Source organism: Euleptes europaea, chromosome 19 (genome assembly GCF_029931775.1).
Source record: "Euleptes europaea isolate rEulEur1 chromosome 19, rEulEur1.hap1, whole genome shotgun sequence".
In the NCBI taxonomy this organism is placed as follows: Eukaryota; Metazoa; Chordata; class Lepidosauria; order Squamata; family Sphaerodactylidae; genus Euleptes; species Euleptes europaea.
Window position 1 is genome coordinate 16293706 of NC_079330.1, and position 23103 is coordinate 16316808.

Genomic DNA, 23103 nt, shown 5'->3' on the forward strand with positions numbered 1-23103 from the left:
GGGCAGTGAATGAACCAGGGGGGTGCTTTTACACAATATCAAATGCAAAAAGAGGTACAAGGTTCGGTCCCAATGTAAATTAAAAGGAAAATAAAACCAAATTATCTTCTCTTTCTCATGGGAGGGTGCTTGACATATGAACATAAGTCGGAAGAACATATGAAGCTTCAAGGTGGACCATCTATTCCAGTATCATTTGCCCTGACAGGCAGGAGCTCTCCGTGGTCTCAGGTACAGAAGGGTTCTTCTCAACACCTGCTACCTCGATTTTAATGGTGGATTTATCTTTGGGCCCTTCCATCCACAGCATGTGCTTTACAACAGAGGTCCCACCCCAGCTGCTGACATAAGTTCCAGAAGTCTTTGCCAATGAATCTATCATGATAGGTAGCCATGTTAGTCTGTCAATAGCAGTAGAAAAAAGAAAGAGTCCAGTAGGGGAGGGGCTGTGGCTCAGTGGTAGAGCATCTGCTTGGCATGCAGAAGGTCCCAGGTTCAATCCCCGGCATCTCCAGTTAGGGACTAGGCAAGTAGGTGATGGGAAAGACCTCTGCCTGAGACCCTGCAGAGCTGCTGCCAGTCTGAGTAGACAATACTGACTCTGATAGACCAAGGGTCTGATTCAGTAGAAGGCAGCTTCATGTGTTCATGTGTTCAGCACCTTTCATGAGACACAGCTCACTTCTTCAAAAGCTCATACCCTGCCAGAAATTTTGTTAGTCTTTAGGTGATAATGAGCCTATCAGTTAGTGTGTGAAGGCTTTCATCTTAACCAAGTCAGGGGGTGACCTTGGGCTAGTCACAGTTCCCTCAGAACTTTCTCAGCCTCACCTACCTCACAAGGTGCCTGTTGTGAGGAAGGGAAGGCAATTGTAAGCCACTTTGAGACTCCTAAAGGTAGAGAAAAGCGGGGTATAAAAACCAACTCTTCTTCCTCATCTTCTACACTGCAGCTCAATACCTTGAGGAGCTGTGGCTCAGTGATAGAGCATATGCTTTGGATGCAGGTAGGCCCAGGTTCAACCCCCAGCATCTCAAAGTCAAAAGAACCAGGTAGTAAGCGATGTGAAAGACCTTCACCTGAGACCCTGGAGAGCTGCTGCCAGTCTGAGTAGACAATACTGACCTTGATGGACCGATTGTGGGATTTAGTATACAGCAGCTTCATGTGCTGAATGGTTTTGGGGATGAAAGACCGTTTGTGTTCAGGAAGCAGAACTCTTGGTCGTCCACTCTCAGGAGTTTCTGTGGGCTGGAGGGGTGGGCGTCTACGTCCCAAACGAACCCTCGGGTCCCAATGGCCTAGCACAGACCTGTCTTGGAGTAAGGGCTGCTCCAAGAGGGAGGCGCAGACCATCTTGAGGCGGTACTTGGACAGCGTGGCCATGGCCCGGCCCAGAGAGAGGCGCTGAGCAGGGTACTCGGAACGCTGAAGGCTGGAGCAGATGAAGGCCACCAGGTAGCAGATCTGGAAAAGACAAGCGGGAGCCAGAGGCTGTCCTAGCTCTCGGGGGACTAGAGCAACGCTTAGGGCTGTTTAGCTTGGAAAGAAGGTGGTTAAGGGGATGCATGATAGAGGTCTATAAAATTATGCATGGTGTGGAGAGAGTGGACGGGGAGAAGCTTCTCTCCCTCTCTCCTAATACTAGAACGCGGGGTCATCTGCTGAAGCGGGAGGGTGAGAGATTCAAAACAGATGAAAGGAAGTATTTCTTCACACGACTCATAGTTAAATTGTAGAACTCCCTGCCCCAGGATGTGGTGATGGCTGCCAACTTGGAAGGCTATAAGAGGGGAGTGGACATGTTCATGGAAGAGAGGACTACCCATGGCTACTAGTAAAAATGGATACTAGTCATGATGCATACCCATTCTCTCCAGGATCAGAGGTGCATGCCTTTTATATTAGGTGCTTTGGAACACAGGCAGGATAATGCTGCTGTAGTTGTCTTGTTTGTGGGCTCCCTAGAGGCACCTGGTTGGCCACTGTGTGATCAGACTGCTGGACTTGATGGGCCTGGGTCTGATCCAGCATGGCCTTTCTTATGTTCTTAAAAACTAAGCCGAGATGGAGGGATGTGCCCCGCTTTCACCACATGCTAGGGTTCGCTTACACGAAGGCAAATCATGATGCACTATAAATATGGTCTTTGGAACACTCTGCCACAAGATGAATATAGAAGTTCGCAGCATCGGTTGTGTATTTTGTATTGTTTTTCACATCACTCCTCAAGACGCAGTCAGCTATTGACAGGCCCCTTTGGTCTGTCTGCCACCTAGCCTTACCTTGCCTCTCATGTCCGGGCCCCGTTCCCCCACTGTCACCTCGAACCACATGATGATAGCCCGGTCACAAAAGATGCTCACAGTTCCCAGCTGTTCCAGCAAGGAGCAGACAAAGGTCAAAATCTCTTGGTAGGGAATGGTACAGATGACGATCTGAGGGACAGAGAATGTTAGAATTCTCCCTCGTCCACCACCCTTGCCTCCCCTTGGGTGCAGCACAAAAACAGGCTCCTTCTAATGCCACTGGGGGTTTCTGGGTGGGTTCCCTTTATGTTTTGGGAAGACAGGCTGGTTAGGCAGGGCAGCGTTCGATGCAACCCTGTGCCCACAGAGGGACCGGCATTCAACAGGTGCCGCTTTCTTCCAGCAAAAACTTGCAGCAATACTACTAATAAAGAAGGACTGGTTAGAGAAGGTTAAAAGATTTAAACTGGAAGTTTTACAAAGACAGCAAGAAGGAAGAAAGCTTGAGGCGTGGGGAGAAAGAGTGCTATGTTCTGTGAGGGAATGCCATGGGATATATTTTGATAATCTTAATAATGGAAAACGTTGTCTATATTTAATTGTATGTATGGATTTTGCTTGGTATTGGTGCAGCAATAGGAAAAGCCTGTGGAACCGTTGCACCTCTTTGCTTGGGTAGAGCTATCCCTGTTGAATTTCTGCCCTTTGTGCAGCTGTCAGGGAACAGGCACCCTATTAGGAAGAGGCAGCAGCAACCATACCAGCCAGAGTGGTGTAGTGGTTAAGAGCAGCAGACTCTAATCTGGAGAAGCGGGTTGGTTTCTCCACTCCACCACATGCGGCCTGCTGGGTGACCCCTTGGGCTAGTCACAGTTCTCTCTGAGCTCTCTCAGCCCCACCCACCTCACAACGAGTCTGTTGTGGGGAGGGGAAGCGAAGGCGATTGTCAGCCGGTTTGCTACTCCTTAGAAGAGAAAGTTGGCACATAAAAACCAACTCTTCATGCAGCAACCATACACGCCATTCCTTTGACACTACACTGCCTTGTCCAGGTTTACACGTTCCTACAAGCCCCCTTGTAGCCAAAAAAACAAATCAGTGGGTTATAGATCAAATCAAGCCTGAACTGACCCTAGAAGCTAAAATGACTACACTGAGGCTATCGTATTTTGATCACATTATGAGAAGACAAGAGTCACTGGAAAAGACAATCATGCTAGGAAAAGTGGAGGGCAGCAGGAAAAGAGGAAGACCCAACAAGAGATGGATTGACTCAATAAAGGAAGCCACAGCCCTCAATTTGCAAGACCTGAGCAAGGATGTCAAAGATAGGACATTTTGGAGGACATTGATTCATAGGGTCGCCATGAGTCAGAAGCGACTTGATGCCTCTTAACACACACACACAGTCCAGGAGAACCAGCATACTCAGGTGAGGATCAGGGCCCTGGTCATGAGAGCCTGTCCATGCACCCGAATCTCTCCTGGCAGCCCCCTCCAGAGACTTTACCCCCCCTTACTTTGGCCAGCTGGAAAGAGGCCATGTGCACCTCCCGCCGGCCCTCACTCTGAAGATCTTGCTGGATGCGTCGCAGCTTCCAGTCCTCGCGGCGACCCTTTGGCGTCTGGGGGGTGACGATGCCTGGAAAAGATGCCCGCAAGTCCAATGACAGGGCTGGGAACCAGGGCTCCAGCCCTGCAAGGTCGTGGCAATATTCACATCCCTGGATTTACAGCCCGCAGGCATTGTCTGCAATACAGAGTTAATCCAGTTTAATACATCAGCACCTCTTCGGAAGGGATGAGAATTCTGAGCATCCTCACCACACTATGGGCATTTTCGTACATGCCGAATAACGCACTTTCAACACTTTCAATGCACTGTAATGATAGTTTGCAAATGGATTTTGCCAATTCACACAATAAAATCCAGCTGCAAAGTGCACTGAAAGTGGGTTGAAACAGGGAGGGGGAACCCCTTCTCCCCACACAACATAGTTCCAAGCTGAAAAGGGGCTGCCTCTCATCTTGACATTCCCTGCAGCTGCAAAATGATATTCCCTGCACCTGCCAAGCAAGTTGAGTTGGGGGAACCCAGCCCCAACCTGCCAAAAACACAACGTCAAGTTTGGCCCCAAGTGTAGGGTTGCCAGGTCCCTCTTCGCCACCTGTGGGAGGTTTTGGCGGCAGAGCCTGAGGAGGGCGGGGTTTGGGGAGGGGAGGGACTTTGATGCCATAGAGCCCAATTGCCAAAGCGGCCATTTTCTCCAGCTGAACAGATCTCTATAAGCTGGAGATCAAATGTAATAGCAGGAGATCTCCAGCTAGTACCTGGAGGTTCCTAAAGAAGTTAGACACAGAATGGCACAAGCATATACTGTTAACAAATCTATTCATGAAGTAAACCAAAAAGATGCAATGCACTTTACAAACAATGAATGTCTTATATACAGTGTATTGCTCTCCCATAAAGAAGAGAAGGACATTTAGTGGATTTCCACATGGACTCTCTGATGTGATATTACACTGTATATAATGAGACAGCAGGGGAAAAGTCTGCTGCAGTACAAGATGTGTGTGTTGAGTCAGTGGGGGAAAAGTCATGGTGAATGATAAAGGGGACTGGATGGAACCGCTGTGCTCCTGTGCTCCTGACTCTCTGAAACTACCAGATAAACACCAAATGTTGGCGTGTCATGTCTTATCATGGAACTAGGATAAAGGTTCATTCCCCAGTACAATCGGGGCTCAGTCTTTATGCTTGTTAAGGCAGCTGAGCCGCAGCTGCAATAAAACTGTTTTCACGACTAATGATCTCGGGTCTCTCTCCTCCACAAACTCCAGTTTTGCCACAGCAATAAGACATTAATTGTCGAAGGCTTTCACGGTCAGAGTTCATTGGTTCTTGTAGGTTATCCAGGCTGTGTAACCGTGGTCTTGGAATTTTCTTTCCTGACGTTTCGCCAGCAGCTGTGGCAGGCATCTTCAGAGTAGTAACACTGAAGGACAGTCCTTCAGTGTTACTACTCTGAAGATGCCTGCCACAGCTGCTGGCGAAACGTCAGGAAAGAAAATTCCAAGACCACGGTTACACAGCCCGGATAACCTACAAGAACCAAAGACATTAATTGTTTGCAAAGTGCATTGCATCTTTTTTCATTTATTTCATGAATAGATTTGTTAACAGTATATGCTTGTGCCATTCTGTACACATTGTACACAGAGGTGTCAGTTTTTTTTCTAAGTACCTGGAGGTTGGCAACCCTAACCTAAGCAAGACTTGGCCCGTTAGGTGGAGGCAGAGGAATAAGTTGGCCGTGTGCTCATGCGATCGCCCCCATTCAGCCCCCTCACCTTGGATGCTCAGCAAGGTCCTGATGCAGTCGCCAGCGGCCTGGCGGATGGTACCCAGCGCGTCGCAAGTGAAAGGCCCCAGTGCCCCAACCAGATGGCTGTACTGCCCAAAGGAGATCCTTGGCTGAGTGGAAGAGGGACAAGAGCAGCACAGCTTGTGATGTGTCATGCGGCAAACCAAGGATGCTCTTTGGGGTGCGCCATGTCCCTCTTCTTTTCCTGCCCCGCTTCTTTGTCCCAATTAATACCGCTTGCCCTGGCTTCGGAAAGCAACAAGGTTGCTGCTTGTAACCATTTCCTTCGTTAAAATGGAAGAATGTTAAAATAGAACATCTAATTATTTTGGACATTTGAGCCTGCCTTCCTCTGAAAGCCAGACACCAGGTGGGTTACAATGATAATAAAAACAATATACACTTGTAAAACCACACACACTTGTAATTAAGAATTTGGGTGGTGGTATCAAAAGGCCAGGAGCTCCGTGGGGCAGAGTGGTAAGCTGCAGTACTGCAGTCCAAGCTCTGTTCACGACCTGAGTTCGATCCCAATGGAAGTCAGTTTCAGGTAGCCGGCTCAAGGTGGACTCAGCCTTCCATCCTTCCAACGTCGGTAAAATGAGTACCCAGCTTGCTGGGGGTAAAGGGAAGATGACTGGGGAAGGCAACGGCAAACCACCCTGTAAACAGAGTCTGCCTAGTAAACGTCGGGATGTGACATCACCCCGTGGGTCAGGAATGACCCTTACCTTTTTTTTTTTTTTAAACTCAAAAGGCTTCCTGGATAATTCTATCTTCCATAACTTGTGAGAAAAGAAAGTTGAAGCCTTCTGACCAACTTCAGGAAAGCAGTTCTATACAACAGAGTAGTTCTGCACTAGCTCTTTAGTCTGGAATTCCCATGAGATTATGGCATTATCAACCAATGGGATTCGAGTGTTTTTCTTTCTGTATCGCTGCCTTTTTCCCCCAGCCCTGATTTGTGGCATTTTCTTTAAGACTTAAAACATATCAATGTTTCTGAAGGCTGCTGTCCCTTCAAATTTCCCTCCCTCCCTCCTCCTTCCAGCTTACTTAATTGCTTGCTGTTATCTTGTGGTTCTCCAGCCTTGCCATCCCAAATCTAGACCAACAGTTCCAGTTCGGGTTTATAGCACTGCATATGTACACACACGGAAGGGAAGGCAGCATGGTATAGCCCAACCTTGTCAGATCTCGGACTCTGATCGGGGTCAGTACTTGGAAGGGAGACCACCGAGGAAGACTTGGCGGAGGAAGTCAATGGCAAACCTCCTCTGCTTGCCTCCTCTCACTTGCCTTGAAAATGCCTGGCCGGGGTCTCCATAAGTCAGTTGCAACTTGATGGCACTTTACACAGACGTACATTAACAGCATTTTTGAAAAGGCACTGCAGTGCAGATAAGCATTTGAAATAGGGCCTGTCCCTAGTAAATAGGGCCCATTGCAGTGTGTATATAGCAGAGGAGCAGAGGAGGAGAAGAAGGTTGGTTTTTATATGCCGACTTTCTCTGCCACTTAAGGGAGACTCAAACTGGCTTACAATCACCTTCCCTTCCCCTCCCCACAACAGACACCCTATGAGGTAGGTGGGGCTGAGAGAATGGGACTTGCCCAAGGTCACCCAGCTGGCTTCATGTGTAGGAGCGGGGAAACCAACCCGGTTCACCAGATTAGCATCTGCCGCTCATGTGGAGAAGTGGGGGAATCAAACCCGGTTCTCCAGATCAGAGTCCACCGCTCCAAACCACCACTCTTAACCACTACACCACGCTGGAGAGAGCAGTTAGTCACACTAACACATGAAACTATCTCTGTGCCCAGAGGGGTTGCGTAGCCAAGAACGGTGACTTCCCCACCCACACACATGGGAATCTTTTTGGTGTGTGGGTGCGTGTTAGTGAATTAAGGCTGAGAGAGCACTCCCTGGTCTCCTTGGAAGCTGGGACATGCTCACCGAAGTAGTGGTCCTTCGGTGGTATTCTTGCAGCAGGCGGGCATAAAGCTGCATGGCGCGGGCACGTTCCCGTTCTTGCTCAGAAATCAGCCAGTCCCGCAAAAGCTGCAAGTAAATGGGGACACTGTCAGTCCCACAATGAAACCAGCTGGTTTTTGCTTCCCAGCCCCTATGCTTTCCTTTTAAGAAGAGAAGAGTTTGTTTTTATATGCTGACTTTATCTACCTCTTAAAGAGAATCAAACTGGCTTACAATCACCTTCTCTCCCCCTCCCCCACAAGAGATACCCTGTGAGGTAGGTGGGGCTGACAGAACTATGACTAGCCCAAGGTCACCCAGCTGGCTTCATGTGTGGGTGCGAAGAAACAAATCCAATTCACCAGATTAGCCTCTGCTACTCATATGGAGGAGGAAGGACTTGGTTTTTATATGCTGCCTTCTCTGTGAAATGGGCCAACTGGCCATGCCTTGCAAGAGGGCCTGAGAACAGAACTAGCTTGTGAAAACGGGGCAAGACCGAGAAGAGGTCAGGAGGAGAGAGAGCTTTAACAGCAAGCACTAGAAGAAGAAGAGTTGGTTTTTATATGCCGACTTTCTCTCCCACTTAAGGAAGAATCAAACCGGCTTACAATCGCCTTCCCTTCCCCTCCCCACAACAGACACCCTGTGAGGTAGGTGGGGCTGAGAGAGCTGTGACTAGCCCAAGGTCACCCAGCTGGCTTCGTGTACAGGAGTGGGGAAAACAAATCCAGTTCACCAGATTAGCCTCCGCTGCTCATGTGGGGGAGTGGGGAATCAAACCTGGCTCTCCAGATCAGAGTCCGCCGCTCCAAACCACCGCTCTTAACCACTACACTGGCCAGCCTGCTACCCTGCTCACCTGAAAGACCTCCTGGACCCACTCTGAACTGGCATCTCCTCCCTCCTCCTTTTCTTCCAGCAGGGTCTCCACCAGCTCTGCCAGGGAAGCCACCACCCCAGTATACAGCACCTGCGAGGTAGATAACAACAGCTGCCGGGAATGGAGAAGGAGCAGGGATCCTCTCCCAAACAGCAACTCTCCTCTTTACCCTGCATCCCACCCATCCACGCCTACCACAGTGCATCTGCCGCACCTTGCTTGCACTGCCCATGACCTCCAGGGGAGGCAGAGCAAAGACGTAGCCCAGGCACAGCTCCGCCAGCTCCCGGTTCTCCTCGCGGCTCAGAGCTTCTGGCATTTTGCTGGGAAAGATGGAAATGTGGTCTATATATTTCATGTAATTGTTTTTTTTTTTTTTTTGCCGTAGAGTCACAGCCGATGCATGGCAGCCCCGGAGGGTTTTCAAGGCAAGAGACGTTCAGAGGTGATTTGCCAGGCTGGTTCATTCTAAAGAGAAGAATGGGGGGAGAGAAAGGAGAACATACCTCAGATGCCGGAGGGCCACCATGGCCTGCTGGGGAGCAGGAGACATGAGGGCGTCCAAGGGTGCTGCCTTGATGATGCCCTGGAACAAACACCATGAGAGGAGAAGTAGAAGAACTGGTTTTTATATGCCAACTTTAAAAACATAAGAAAGGCCCTGCTGGATCAGACCAAGGCCCATCAAGTCCAGCAGATTATTCACAGAGTGGCCAACCAGGTGCCTCTAGGAAGCCCCCAAACAAGACGACTGCAGCATTATCCTGCCTGTGTTTCACAGCACCTAATATCATAAACACGCTCCTGTGATCCTGGAGAGAATAGGTATGCATCATGACTAGTATTCATTTTGACTAGTAGCCATGGATAGCCCTCTCCTCCATGAACATGTCCACTCCTCTCTTAAAGCTTTCCAAATTGGCAGCCATCACCACATACTGGGGCAGGGAGTTCCACAATTTAACTATGTGTTTACTTCCTTTTATCTGTTGTGAATCTGTCACCCTCCAGCTTCAGCAGGTGACCCCACGTTCTGTTATTATGAGAGAGGGAGAAAAGCTGTCTTTCTCTACCACTTAAGGAAGAATCAAACAACCTCACAATCGCCTTCCCTTCACCTCCCCAGAACAAACATCCTGTGAGGCAGGTGGGGCTGAGAGAGCTCTAAGAGAGTTGTGACTGGCCCCAGGTCACCCAGCTGGCTTCATGTGGAGGTGTGGTGAAACCAACCCGGTTCACCAGACTAGGGTCTGCCGCTCATGTGGAGGGGTACGGACTCCAAATTACAGTCCACCCCTCCAAACCACTGCCTGTAAGCCACAGACCACTGATCAAAGGCTCCTGGCCACTCTCTCCAATTGGGCTACAAATTACAATGCTCTCCCAGCCTCATGGAGGCAATAGCAGCCCCCTTCCTGCTATCTCTGGCTCATGACGTCTCCAGCTTTGTTACTCACTGCGAGATGGTTGACAAGAGCATACTTGTGGGGCAGCAGGAAGGCTGCAGCTTCCCCTCTGCCTTGGATGGAAAGGCAGACCTCAGACACACACCGGGTAAAGCTTAGGATCAGCTCAGGATCTTTGGCACCCTGGGATCATAGAATAGAATAGATCATAGAATCAGAGTTGGAAGGGACCACATGGTTCAACCCCCTGCACAATGCAGGAAATTCACAACTGCTTCCCCCCACACACCCAGTGACCCCTACTCCATGCCCAGAAGATGGCCAAGATGCCCTCCCTCTCATCATCTGCCTAAGGTCATAGAATCAGCATTGCTGACAGATGGCCACCTAGCCTCTGCTTAAAAACCTCCAGGGAAGGAGAGCTCACTACCTCCAGAGGAAGCCTGTTCCACTGAGGAACCGCTCTAACTGTTAGAAAATTCTTCCTAATGTCTAGTCGGAAACTCTTTTGATTTAATTTCATCCCGTTGGTTCTGGCCGAACTGGAGAAGAACAGGAGAGTAAGGAAGGGGGGTTAGCCTGCTTGGGATAGCGGGAGAGGGGGCAGGAAGCGCCGTGGTGCAGGTATGCCCTGCTGCTCCTGCTTTACAGATGAGTAACTCGCCCATCTGACTGCAAGTGTTGGAGTTGGGTGGCTGCCAAACAAACTCACCTCCAAGCTGCTAGTGGTGTAATGGTGCAGGATCTTGGGCAGGACGTCAGTCAACAGGTGTGGCAATAGTTGCTGCTGGGGGGCACGGATGGTGGCACAGCTGTACAGGAGGAGGAGGGCACTCTTCACTCTGCCCCTCTCTGGCTGTGGCAAGCCCTGTGGTTGGCAGAGGAAGACCAGCTGTCACAGAAGAACAACACTGTCTAGGGCCTCCGGATAGGGAAGGGCCATGGTTTAGGGGCAGAGCATCTGCTTTACATGCAGGAAGTCACAGGTTCAATCCCCGGCATCTCCAGTTAAAAAGGCTGAAATCGCAGAAGAAGAAGAAGTTGGTTTTTATACCCCACTTTAAGGAGTCTCAAAACGGCTTACCATCACCTTCCCTTCCCCTCCCCACAACCGACACCTCATGAGGAGGGTGGGGCTGAGAGGGCTCTGAGAGAACTGTGACTGGCCCAAGGTCACCCAGGAGGCTTCACGTGGAGGAGTGGCGAATCGAACCCGGCTCTCCAGATTAGAGTCTGCTGCTCTTAACCACTACACTACGCTGGCTGATGATATGAAAGGCCTTCATTTGAGACCCTGGAGAGCCGCTGCCAGTCTCAATAGACACAGTACTCATTTTGATGGACCTGGCGTCTGATACAGTAAAGTTGGGGATTCAACTGTCCCCAAAAAAGATATGGGTGGGTGGGACAGAAGACTCTCCCTAACAGGCTTGGCTCACTTACTTGAGCCACTGGGAGTTATTTGGCTCTGCAGGCGACTTTCCCTTGGGGTTGAACCTCAGCCAAATGCAACCCCAAAGACGAGTTGCCAACAACAGGCTTAATTTCCATAGCAAGGGGTCATGGCTTTTGTTTTATTTCAAACATGTCAACTGTGCCCACTTCAAGGACCTGCTCAAGGCAGCTCTCAAAAGATATTCCACATCAAATTCTCAACAACAACAACAACAAAAATTCAAAAATTCACCACTACTAAAAATCCAGAGGCACCAAAACAGAACAAAACCCTTAAGGGCTCCTTTGAACATGACTTTAATTGCAATAAGCTCCCACCTATCAAAAGACACGGAAGAGTGTTGCCTGGTTTTGTTCCCCCCAGCAGGTCCTCCCAGCTGCTGGGGAATGGGGTCAGGAAAAGGAAGGGGCCACAGTGGAGAGGTCTGAACCTGGTTGAAGTGAAGGTGAGCTGAATCTTCCCCCTCAGAGGTTTCCTCCTCCAAGCGTCTCAGGGCCTCCAGGGTGGCTGGGAACTGCCCCTCGCCGCAATAGGCCAGGCACCAACAAAGACCCTACAGAAAGAGAGGGCTACTGGGATCTGGAAGGACAAGGGTTGCCAGATCCAAGTTGGGAAATACCTGGAGATTTTGGGGGTGGAGCCTGAGGAGGACGGGGTTTGGGGAGAGGAGGGACTTCAGGGGCGTATAATGTAGGGTTGCCGGGTCCCTCTTCGCCACCGGCGGAAGGTTTTTGGGGCAGAGCCTGAGGAGGGCGGGGTTTGGGGAGGGGAGGGACTTCAGTGCCATAAAGTCCAATTGCCAAAGCGGCCATTTTCTCCAGGTGAACGGATCTCTATCGGCTGGAGATCAGTTGTAATAGCAGGCGATCTCCAGCTAGTACCTGCAGGTTGGCAACCCTAGTATAATGCCATAGAGTCCCCCTTCCAAAGCGGCCATTTTCTCCAGGTCTGATCTCTGTCGCCTGGGCATCAGTTGTAACAGCGGGAGACCTCCAGCCACCACCTGGAGGTTGGCAGCCCCAGGACTGACCCACTCCCCTCCACACCCCAATGCACTTTCTGTCGCTCTGCTGGATCATGCAGAGGGTTCCTCTAATCCAGCATCCTGTTTCACACAGGGGTCAAGCCAGGTATCCTGGAAGGTCCAAAGAAAGGCATAGAGGGTGAAGCCTTGCCCCGCTGATGTCCCTCCCCCCAGCTGACATTCAGAGGCAGGCCATCTTCACAATCCTCGGCTGAGATTGTAACTGCCCCTCTGCCTTTGCTGCTTGGCCACTCTCCCCCTTTTAAAACCCACCGGGCACAGCCAAGCTCCGGGGTTGGCAGGTGGTGCCATCAACACAGGGCCAACGAGGGATCCCAGCTGTGGCTCTCACCTCTCGCTGGACTTCATCTGTGTAATCCGCATGCAACAGCAACTCCTGGAGATACAGCGTCACTCTGGCCACGTCCCCCGCGGCGGACAGAGCCGTGCCCAGGGCCTTGTAGAGGAACGCCTGGAAGAAAGAGAAGCCAATCAGCCGTAAGCTCAGCTCCGCAAGACTTAGATGCCCCGCCAGCTAGATACAAGCCCAGCAGAACCAAGTTGATGGATAGGGTTGCCTTACGCTCAAAAAGATTGGGGACCCCTGTTCTAATAGCTGGGGGAGGTGGGAAGGAATAGCATTTCTACATCAAAATAACACTTTGCTAGGTCAATCCAAAGTTCCATCATCCTTTCGTATATCATCCTTTTGTATATCATAATGACGGGGGAATCTGACCATTCCCTCTAGGAAGCAATTGGGCATAAACTGAGTAGTTGGGAAGAGAGGTGAAGAAGAAGAAGAAGTTGGTTTTTATATGCCAATTTTCTCTATCGCTTAAGGAAGAATCAAACCAGCTTGCAATTACCTTCCCTTCCCCTCCCCACAACAGAGACCCCGTGAGGTAGGTGGGGCTGAGAGAGCTCCAACAGAGCTGTAACTTGCCCAAGGTCACCCAGCTGGCTTCGTGTGTAGGAGTGGGGAAACAAATCCAGTTCACCAGATTAGCCTCCGCCGCTCATGTGGAGGAGAGGGGAATCAAACCCAGTTCTCCAGACCAGAGCCCACCGCTCCAAACCACCGCCCTTAACCACTACACCATGCTGGCTCTGTATATCAAGGGTTGTCTGTATATGAAAGGAAACCACCAACCGCTTTCCCACACTGACCGTCTCTGCAGACGAGCTGGGGTAATTGTTCATTTGTTTGACCAGTTCGCGTCCCAGTTCCAGGTTCCAGCTTCCCTCCTGGCTCCTCTGCAAGGACTTCTTTACGAACTGTGGAGGCATCAGGAAAACAGACTTCACCGTACATGGTCTGTTTCCCAGGGGCCACACAGGACAGGCCATGCCTCTGGCGTTACCTCCACTAGCCTCTGCTCCCACGCAGCCTGCTCCAGGGTATACTTGCTGTGTCCTTCAGGGGAGAAGCACAGAAGGTCGATTAGTCAGTGCACCAAGGAGAAGCCCCCTACCACATATGGACCACTTGGCTACAGAAGAGCTGGGAAGACCAGGTTGGAGACATGCTAAAGCAGGGGTCCCTGCCATGGTACCTGGTGCCCGCCAACACCTTTCCTGGCACCCGCCAAGTGTTTTTATAAAGTGGATGGGGCCAGGTGGAGTCCTGCCCAACAGGGCTTTAGATTGCCCATTTGATATAGAATCATAAGAGTTGGAAGGGACCACCAGGGTCATCTAGTCCAACCCCCTGTACAATGCAGGAGATTCACAACTACCTTTCCCCCACACACAACCCCAGTGACCCCTACTCCATGCCCAGAAGATGGCCAAGAAGCTGTCACTCTCATCATCTGCTTAAGGTCATAGAATCAGCATTGTTGACAGATGGCCATCTAGCCTCTGCTTAAAAACCTCCAGGGAAGGAAAGTTTACCACCACCCGAGGAAGCCTGTTCCACTGAGGAACCGCTCTGTTAGAAAATTCTGCCTAATGCCTAGACGGAAACGCTTTTGATTTAATTTCAACCCGTTGGTTCTGGTCCGACCTCCTGGGGCAACAGAAAACAACTCGGCACCATCCTCTATATGACAGCCCTTCAAGTACTTGAAGATGGTTACTATATCATATCTGATTGGCTGTTCAGATTAGAGTAACATTTCAGCAACAGCTGCCACTTCTGTGTTGGTTTTATTCTCTCTCCGATTCCTCTTTTCCAGTTTATCTTTAAAATTTGCTCCTCTTATCCCCTGCACCTGGGCTTCCTCTGTGCGTGTGGTTAGTTCTGCCTTCCATGTGGCCATCACCCTGTGCCAGAACTCAAAAGTTGCCCACAGACTCAAAAAGGTTGGGGAACCCATTGCTAGAGCATTCGCCAAGCTGTGGGTTTGGGGCCCCAGCCAGCCTGACTGGCTAGGTAGGGCTTTACATTTCAAGGTGGGGCATCAGAGAAAGGAAGAGAAAATTAGTTATTTCTGAATACCCAACAGGAAACCCTATAAGCCTATGACCCCCTTTAGTGCAAAAAGGAGAGTGAAACCATAACACACAAAAAAGTAATCTGCTGCTTCACAAATGTTCCAAATCCAGGTCTCAGAAAGGGAGACAGACCTAGTAGCTCTTAAGTCTGGGGACCCACAGTTTGGCTGTTCTGCCTCACCTTCCAGAAGATGGAGCATGGCTGGGACCTCCACCCACCACTGCTTGGCTACTTCCTTGTAGATCTCTGGGCGCAACGCCTGTAGCAGCAGCAGCACCGCCGCCCCACGGCCAGACCCTTCAAAGGGGGAAACCGCCAGGCCCTGTGAGTGAACAACAGTGATGGGAGTGGGGCAAGTTTCATGAGACCGAGAGCAGACCAGGGCTCTGAATTTGGACATGCAAGAGCCCAGAAGTGGCTACGCCTTCTGGAGCCACCAGAAAGATGAGCTTTCTCCCCAAACGCACCCTCTTCTAACTTACCAGGAGCCGGGCCAACAATTCCTGCGGAGTTGGTGAACCCACTGGAATGGAGGGGAGAAAAAGAGAGACACTTAAACCACAAGGCAGTTTCCCAGTTTGCACACCAAAACGTTCCAATGTTACTTGTGTGCATGTCTAAAGTGCTGTGAAGTCACAGCCGACTTATAGCAACCCCTGGTGGTGTTTTCAAGGCAAGTGATTAAGCAGAGGGGAGCCATTTATGCAGGGATGCTTCCTGCGGTCTCTCTCGCCAACTGCTTTGGGGCTTCCTTTTGATTATGCATGCCTTTCCCAGTCGTCAGAGGTCACCTTGTGTTCCCGGAGCGGTTTCGCACATTTTGCCTGTGTTTTCTGGATTCTGACTAAAACAGCATCCAGAAAACACGGGCAAAATGCACAGGGAGAGCGAGGTGACCTCTGATGGTCATGTGTAATGAAAAGGAAGCCCCGAAGCAGTGGGTGGGGTGACTGCAGGGAAACGTCCCTGAATAAGTGGCTGTGGTTTGCCATTGCTTTCCTCTGCAGAGTCTTCCTTGGAGGTCTCCCTTCCAAGTATCAACCCAGCTTAGCTTCTGAGATCTGAGGAGATCAGGCTATGCTATACCATTCCACATTTTCCCAACATTACTTAGACCACAATCCTCCAGGGATCCTGCTGGCAGACAGTGAGCCCTCTGGTCGAGAAGCACATCATTTCCAGCTGTATACAGCACCCAGCACACTGTTGGCTCTTTATATCTATGAAGGATGAATGGCTTAATAGCTGCAAAAGAAACTGAGCTGGCCCTAGGTGGTTGAGAGGTGCAACCCAAGAGGTGCATCCAAGAATCTCCTGCAAAACTACAAAGGCTCCTCCTGGGACAGATGGCACACTTCTTCAGCAGCACCCATAAGATAATTGCCACTTCACAAGTGAACCTGACCGGAAAAGCACAAATGGTACCCACCTGCTTCCAAGCCATTTTCAACCGCTCTCCGCATCCGCTGCTCAGCCAGCAACCTCAAGGTGTGGCACAGAGATGTAGCAGAACCAGTAAAATGTGGCTGCATCAGGTAGGCAAGCAACTTGGCCCATAATTCCTGCAGGGAAGAGACAAGGAGTCAAGGGCTTGGAGTCAGATCCCTCCCTGTGGCACTCACCTGGCCCAGAACTTCATTTCTACAAAGAGATGCGCCATCTCAAGGTGAAAGCAAGATACCCTGAACAACTGGAGCATCTTCTTCTCCTCTTCTCCCTCTCTCTCTGTGTCCTTTTCACTGGGACCTGTCTATGCTTTTGACTGCTATTTTAATTATTTTGCTGCTGTTTCCCACCCGCCCCGCCCCCAAAGAGCACTTCCCTTGGCGGTCTCCCATCCAAGCACTAACCAGGACTGACCCTGCTTGGCTTCTGAGATCTGATGAGATCAGGCTAGCCTGGGCCATCCAGGACAGGGCATTTACGAAACTAGGCAGGACGCAAAGGGGCTCCTGACCTGGGTGGTGGCTCTCCCTGAAGCAACAGCTGCCTGGAGGGCCTCCATGCTGGCTCTCTGGATCGCCCTCTCCTCCAGCCCACCCAAAGGGAGCCTCGGGGTGGAGCGGCACTGAAAGAGAAAAGCAGAGGAGTGGTGGGTACGCTGGGGCGCAAGCCCTGGCAGCTGGTTGGCGGCGAGCCTGTTGCAAAAAGCTCTGGTTCTAAAGCCTCTGAAAAGGATTCTCCATATCCCTGGGAGCCAAAACTACTATGACCCCAACATTCACTACACAGAGACTTATTTTTCCTTTTGCCATCAGCTGAATTATGGCAACCCTGCAGGATTTTCAAGGTGGTCATTGCCTGTCTCTGTGTAGCAACCCTGGACTTCCTTGGGGGTTTCCCATCCAAATACTAAACAAGGCTGACCCTGCTTAGCTTCCAAGAGCTGATGAGATCGGGCTAGCTTGGGCTATCCAGGTCAGGATAGAGCAGGGGTGTCGAACTCATTTGTTACGAGGGGCACATATGACATAAACATCATTTGGTTGGGCCAGGCCATGTGTAACAGCCCACAGCAGGCTCCCCAGCCCAGATCAGGAGTAGGAAATGGTGGCTGCCTCGGCTGGCAAGCCTGTTGGGGCTTAACAGCCCAGATTGAGACGGGGGGGGGGGTGATTGCCTTGGTTGGCAGCCATCCCCCCGCTTCCAATTCTGGACTGCAAGCAGCAAGCAGCGTGGATTTCAAGGCTCCCGCAGCCCAGAATCGGGAGCAAGGGGGCTGGGGGGCTGCCTTGGCTCACGGGCTGGATAACAGAGCTCAAAGGGCTGGATCCAGCCTGTGGGCCTTATCTTTGACACCATAGGGATATATGCAGGATACATGTCAACTCTATCTCCTCACATCACTCCCTTGGGACCTCCTCCTCTCCCATCACACCCCGCCCCGCCCCTGCTTGTCTGCTCTGCCATTGAAATCTAGGCTGTAAGCTGCTCAGGGCAGAGACCTGTCTTGCTTTGGTTTGTTCACATTACCCTGTAAAGCAGTGTTGCCACATGATGAGGGAGGAGAAACGAGACCCTGCACACATTGAACTGGAACGCTTGGAGCATTTGGATGGGGTTGTGCGTTCGAATCGCGTGATTTCTCCTCCACCCTTGCCCCCAATTCCCAAAGGCACTGATGCCAAGGACTCAGCCTGCCCTTACCAGTTGGTGGGCAGAGATGGCCAGCTGCAGGGAGATGTAGTTCAGGGGCCAGCCCTCCACTTTCTCTAGGTAGCCAGCCAGCAGCAGCTTGCCAATGGCCTGGAGCATCGCGAAACGGACCTAAGAGAAACGGGTCCAAAAGCTAAGCCAGTGAGCGTTTGTGGTTAGTGCTGGACTGGAATCTGAGAGTCCAGAGTTCCCATCCACATTTTGCCGTGAAGCTCGGTGGTTGACTGTGGGCCAGCCATTGTCTCCACTGCTCAGCAAACAGCGACAGATGCCTCTTAAAATATTCAGCCTTGGAAAGGAGCCCACCCATTGTCCCTAAGCTGACTTCTCTGGCTTGCCTGTCCATGTTTCTTGGGGCTACTCATTTGGGGGAGCACAGACCGTCTGGAGCCCATCCACTTCTTTCCTGTAATATATGGAAGCTGATTGCCTGGACAAGATTCACCATTGCCCAGGCGACCAGGTGAGTTTGCAAGAAGAATAAGAAGAAGAGTTGGTTTTTATATGCCGACTTTCCCTACCACTTTAGGGAGACTCAAACCGGCTTACAATCACCTTCCCTTCCCCTCCCCACAACAGACACCCTGTGAGGTAGGTAGGGCTGAGAGAGCTCTAAGAGAGCTGTGACTAGCCCAAGGCCACCCAGCTCGCTTCATGTGTAGGAGCGGGGAAACAAATCCAGTTCACCAGATTAGCCTCTGCCGCTCATGTGGAGGAGAGGGGAATCAATCCTGGTTCTCCAGATCAGACTCCACCACTCCAAACCACTGCTCTTAACCACTGCACCATGCTGGCAACTCCACGTTTCGACCAAGATCTGCACAGGGGAACAGCTACTCTGGTGTGCACAGCTTTTGGGGAGCAAAGGGACGAGTGTGGTGCCTTCAAAATCAGGGGAAAACTCTCCACTTATTTCTTTTAGGTGTTTCAAATGCTTTGTTGGGCCTGGGGCTTCTAGAGTGAGCAAGCAGCAGCCTGTAGGAGAAAATCTCATGGTGGTCTGCCTATCTGATTTAGGATTAAGTTTATGAGAGAGGGCTGTTTCTGTTCCTAATTCAGACTGCATCTTTGAACTGATTAAGGAAGTAGGTAGGAATGGCATGTTAGAAATCTGAGCATGTGGGCCTCCGATCTCGTCATGGGACACACCATCTTTGTGCTCAAACCAGCCCGGGGAACTGAACCAGAACAAGGAACCTAGATGTCAGCTGTTGCAAAGAAGCATGAAACCTTTTCTCTGATCTCTGTTCTGTTTCTACCCTTTAAAGAAGAAGAGAAGAAGAAGAGTTGGTTTTTATATGCCGACTTTCTCTACTTTATATGCCAACTTTCTTTTTGGGGAGAGGCTGTGGCTCACTGGTAGAGCATTTGCCTGGCATGCAGAAGGTTCCAGGTTCAATCCCCAGCATCTCCAGTTAAAGGGACTGTAGGCAAGCAGGTGATGTGAAAGACCTCAGCCTGAGACCCTGGAGGGCCAGTCTGAGCAGACAATACTAACTTTGATGGACCGAGGGTCTGATTCAGTATAAGGCAGCTTCATGTGTTCATGTGTTCAAGATGTGTTCTACTACTTAAGGCAGAATCAAACCAGCTTACAATCACCTTCCCCTCCCCACAACAGACACCCTGTGAGGTAGGTGGGGCTGAGAGAGCTCTAAGAGAGCTGTGACTAGCCCAAGGTCACCCAGCTGGCTTCATGAGGAGGAGTGGGGAAACCAACCTGGTTCACCAGATTAGCATCCGCTGCTCATGCAGAGGAGTGGGGAATCAAACCCAGTTCTCCAGATCAGAGTCCACCACTCCAAACCACCTCTCTTAACCACTACACCACGCTGGCTCTCTAAAGCAGACCACTGTTGCTGGTGCCCAAGACTTGGGCCTGTTTTCCCCATCCGCGCCCTCGGCCTCTCGTGGCTCTCACCCTGAGGGTGTCATCACCCAGCACCGCCTTGATGGCCTTGACGCACAGCTGCCTCCTGCTCCAGAGCTCAGGCACTGAAAGATACAAGGCACAGCCTGTTGGAGAACATCTGGGCTGCCATGGGATTACCGACCACTTGGAAGGTGCCAGTTCTTTTTATGTAAAAGGTTACAGGCCAGGATCAAACCCTAGAGAGGAATGAGGACTTCCCTGGCACAAATGAAGCCCAGTTTAAAACAAGAACATGAACAATACCTTAGTCTTTGGAAAGTACGTTTTAAGTATTTAAGCAACTTGTCCTACATTTTAACCTTCCGGGACATTCAGTTGCTGACTTTAGAATAGCAGGGCTCTTACAAAGGGATTTCAAAGGGAGGTTAGAAAGAGAAACTGCTGAATTACAATTAATAATTAAGTTCAAGACAATGAAGAGGAGAAGAAGAGTTGGTTTTTATATGCCGACTTTCTCTACCACTTAAGGAAGAATCAAACTGGCTTACAATCTCCTTCCCCTCCCCACAACAGATACCCTGTGAGATAGGTGAGGCTGAGGGAGCTCTAAGAGAGCTGTGATTAGCCCAAGGTCACCCAGCTGGCTTCATGTGGAGGAGTGGGGAAAACAACCCGGTTCACCAGATTAGAATCCGCCACTCATGTGGAGGAATGGGGAATCAAACCCGGTTCTCCAGATTAGAGTCCACTGCTCCTAACTACTACATAATGCATTCTCCTGGACTGAATAGGGACCTGGGATTCCTGTCTCATTACCAGTGCTGATTTCTCCTCTGTATATCACACCTGATGCAATCACACCTGCAAATTGTGTCATTAACCTGGTATTGACATTTACATGATATTGCCATTGGGTGACTGAATTCACTCTTCTCTACTTAAGGACAGATGGACTGACATTCTATCTGTATTTGAAGAAGTGAGCTGTGACTCATGAAAGCCCTGCTAGAAATTTTGTTAGTCTTGAAGGTGCTACTGGACTCTTGCTCTTTTCTACAGCTACAGACAAACACGGCTACCCATCGTGATCTGCATTATCTCTGCAACTCTAAACAGCAGCCTTGTAAGGAAGTCCCATCCTATTAACCCCGGTCCTTACGCTGGGCGCCGATGATTTTGGTTAGCAATATCAGCAATGCCACACGCACTTCCTCTTCATTTTCGTCCAGCTTCACTTGGAAAAATCCCAGCAGCTCAGAGGGGTGGGAACGGGCTGTGGGAAGGGAAAGGCACAGAAGCGTCAATGGATATCAGAGCTGGAATTATGCACAAGCTACAGTTTAGGGCATCAGATTTATAAGAAGACTTTAAACATTTTTTTAATTACTAAATTATTATGTGGAATAAATGCACAGTTTTTTAAATGTGATGGGGCTATAGTTGTCAGCTGCCAGGTCTCCTGGAATTACAGCTGATCTCCAGACCTACATGTATTATTTAATATTTACTTAAGATATTTATTCTGCTACTCCTGGAGAAAAGGGCTGCTTTGGAAGCTGGACTGCATGGCATCATACCCTACCGAGGCCCCTCCCCTCCCTAAACCCCACTCTCCCAGGCTCCACCCTCAAATCTCCAGACATTTCTAAACCCAGAGCTGGAAACCCTGTGTTGGGCCTGATAACTTGATGTAGTCGGGGGGGCCTCCATGCACAATTTCCTGTCCCCTTCTCAAACTACAAGAGGGTCTATGCCCAGCCCAGCCTCATTCTCGTCGTACCCAGTCGCAAGAAGATATGAGTGATTTCAGCGTAGTTCTCTCTTCCATGCTGGCCAGGACGCTGCATCTGTCAATTCAATTTCAATTAATTACAGTCATTGACCAGCAAAGCAAACATTCAAGAAATTAACATTGATTAGCTGCATCTGTCCCCTGGCACAGATCTAGGCAAAAAAAAGAGGGTGCCAAAAGAAGAAGTGTTGGTTTTTATATGTTGACTTTCTCTACCACTTAAGGAAGAATGAAACCGGCTTACAATCACCTTCCTTTCCCCTCCCCACAACAGACATCCTGTGAGGTAGGTGGAGCTGAGAGAGCTGTGACTAGCCCAAGGTCACACAACTGGCTCCATGTGTAGGAGTGGGGAAACAAATCCAGTTCACCAGATTAGCCTCTGCTGCTCATGTGGAGGAGTGGGGAATCAAACCCAGTTCTCCAGATCACAGTCCACCACTTCAAACCACCCCTTTTAACCACTACACCATGCTTTCTCACACAGAGCTGGGAGGGAGGGTTCAGCAAACAGAAGCAGTGTTCTCTTCAAGTGCCTCAGCTGTCAAAAGAGGTTGACTTCAAGCCTAGGGTTGCCAACCTCCAGGTGGGGGCTGGTGATCTTCCGCTATTACAGCTGATCTTCAGGAGTCAAGAGATCTGTTCACTTGGAGAAAATGGCCACCTTCCCCAAATGGAAGGTGGACTCTATGGCATTATACCCCATTGAAGTCCCTCCCCTTCCCAAACCACACCCTCCTCAGGCTCCACCCCCAAAATCACCAGATATTGCCTAACCTGGAGCTGGCAACCCTACCCCCTCCTTGTAGTACATCACCGATGCCCTCCCACATAGGGCCAGCGGAACACCATGAAATGCATCCCCAAAGGGGTTTTTGCCTGCCAGTTTCTGAACTCTCTGTGAATATTTCAGACCTTACCTCAAATTTACAAATTGCACCTAAACTGGACCAAGGAATTAAGCCTTGGCAGAGAAATTAGTGCCTTGGAATGCAAATCGTAGTGCTAGGTTGGTCCCCGGTCAGGCAAAGGCAGCCAGACAGCCTTGGCCTCGATGCCCTGTTTAGTGGCTCTCTGGGGCGACCGTCTCTATGTGAGACAGGATGCTCAACTAGATGGACCACCTCTAATGTGTCCAGGCTTACCTGGTGGGTCAGAATGTGAGCCAGGGGCTCCACGTGCCTGCTGGGAATCGGATTGCTGTTCACAAGGGAAGCCTCCAAAATTTGGCCCAGAATCTGCAGCAAAGCATCAGAAAAATTATTTTTCCCCCCTTTGGGAAATGCCCGGGATGGCTAGAGAGGCGCTTCTGGGGTGGGAGAGCAGGGATGTTGCTATGCGGGGGTTGGCAAGGAGGTCATGATGACCAAAGGCGTGAGAACCTAAAAGATAAACGAACCGGTTGCAGAATGAAAGGGTGAGCCCTCAATGAATCAAACATGTGGAAAAGATTGAATCATTGTGGGGGATTTATGGGATG

At 50.3% G+C, this 23103-nt stretch overlaps 1 protein-coding gene across 1 annotated transcript in view; it reads right to left on the reverse strand.

Annotated features, from left to right (window-relative positions):
- The window catches only part of LOC130491784 (maestro heat-like repeat-containing protein family member 2A), a 40442-nt gene that overhangs the window by 11769 nt on the left and 5570 nt on the right, over window positions 1-23103 (reverse strand). The window contains exons 8-29 of the mRNA XM_056865576.1: window positions 22769-22861; window positions 21612-21678; window positions 20991-21104; window positions 19880-19953; window positions 17950-18069; window positions 16760-16870; window positions 16232-16364; window positions 15285-15325; window positions 14983-15124; window positions 13727-13779; window positions 13533-13640; window positions 12715-12834; window positions 11769-11891; window positions 10595-10750; window positions 8983-9062; window positions 8691-8799; window positions 8456-8566; window positions 7576-7680; window positions 5605-5728; window positions 3771-3892; window positions 2287-2439; window positions 1314-1468 (exon numbers count right to left, since the gene is read on the reverse strand). Coding sequence (XP_056721554.1) covers window positions 1314-1468; window positions 2287-2439; window positions 3771-3892; window positions 5605-5728; window positions 7576-7680; window positions 8456-8566; window positions 8691-8799; window positions 8983-9062; window positions 10595-10750; window positions 11769-11891; window positions 12715-12834; window positions 13533-13640; window positions 13727-13779; window positions 14983-15124; window positions 15285-15325; window positions 16232-16364; window positions 16760-16870; window positions 17950-18069; window positions 19880-19953; window positions 20991-21104; window positions 21612-21678; window positions 22769-22861 — 2414 coding nt within the window. The remainder of the gene's footprint in view (window positions 1-1313; window positions 1469-2286; window positions 2440-3770; window positions 3893-5604; window positions 5729-7575; window positions 7681-8455; window positions 8567-8690; window positions 8800-8982; window positions 9063-10594; window positions 10751-11768; window positions 11892-12714; window positions 12835-13532; window positions 13641-13726; window positions 13780-14982; window positions 15125-15284; window positions 15326-16231; window positions 16365-16759; window positions 16871-17949; window positions 18070-19879; window positions 19954-20990; window positions 21105-21611; window positions 21679-22768; window positions 22862-23103) is intronic.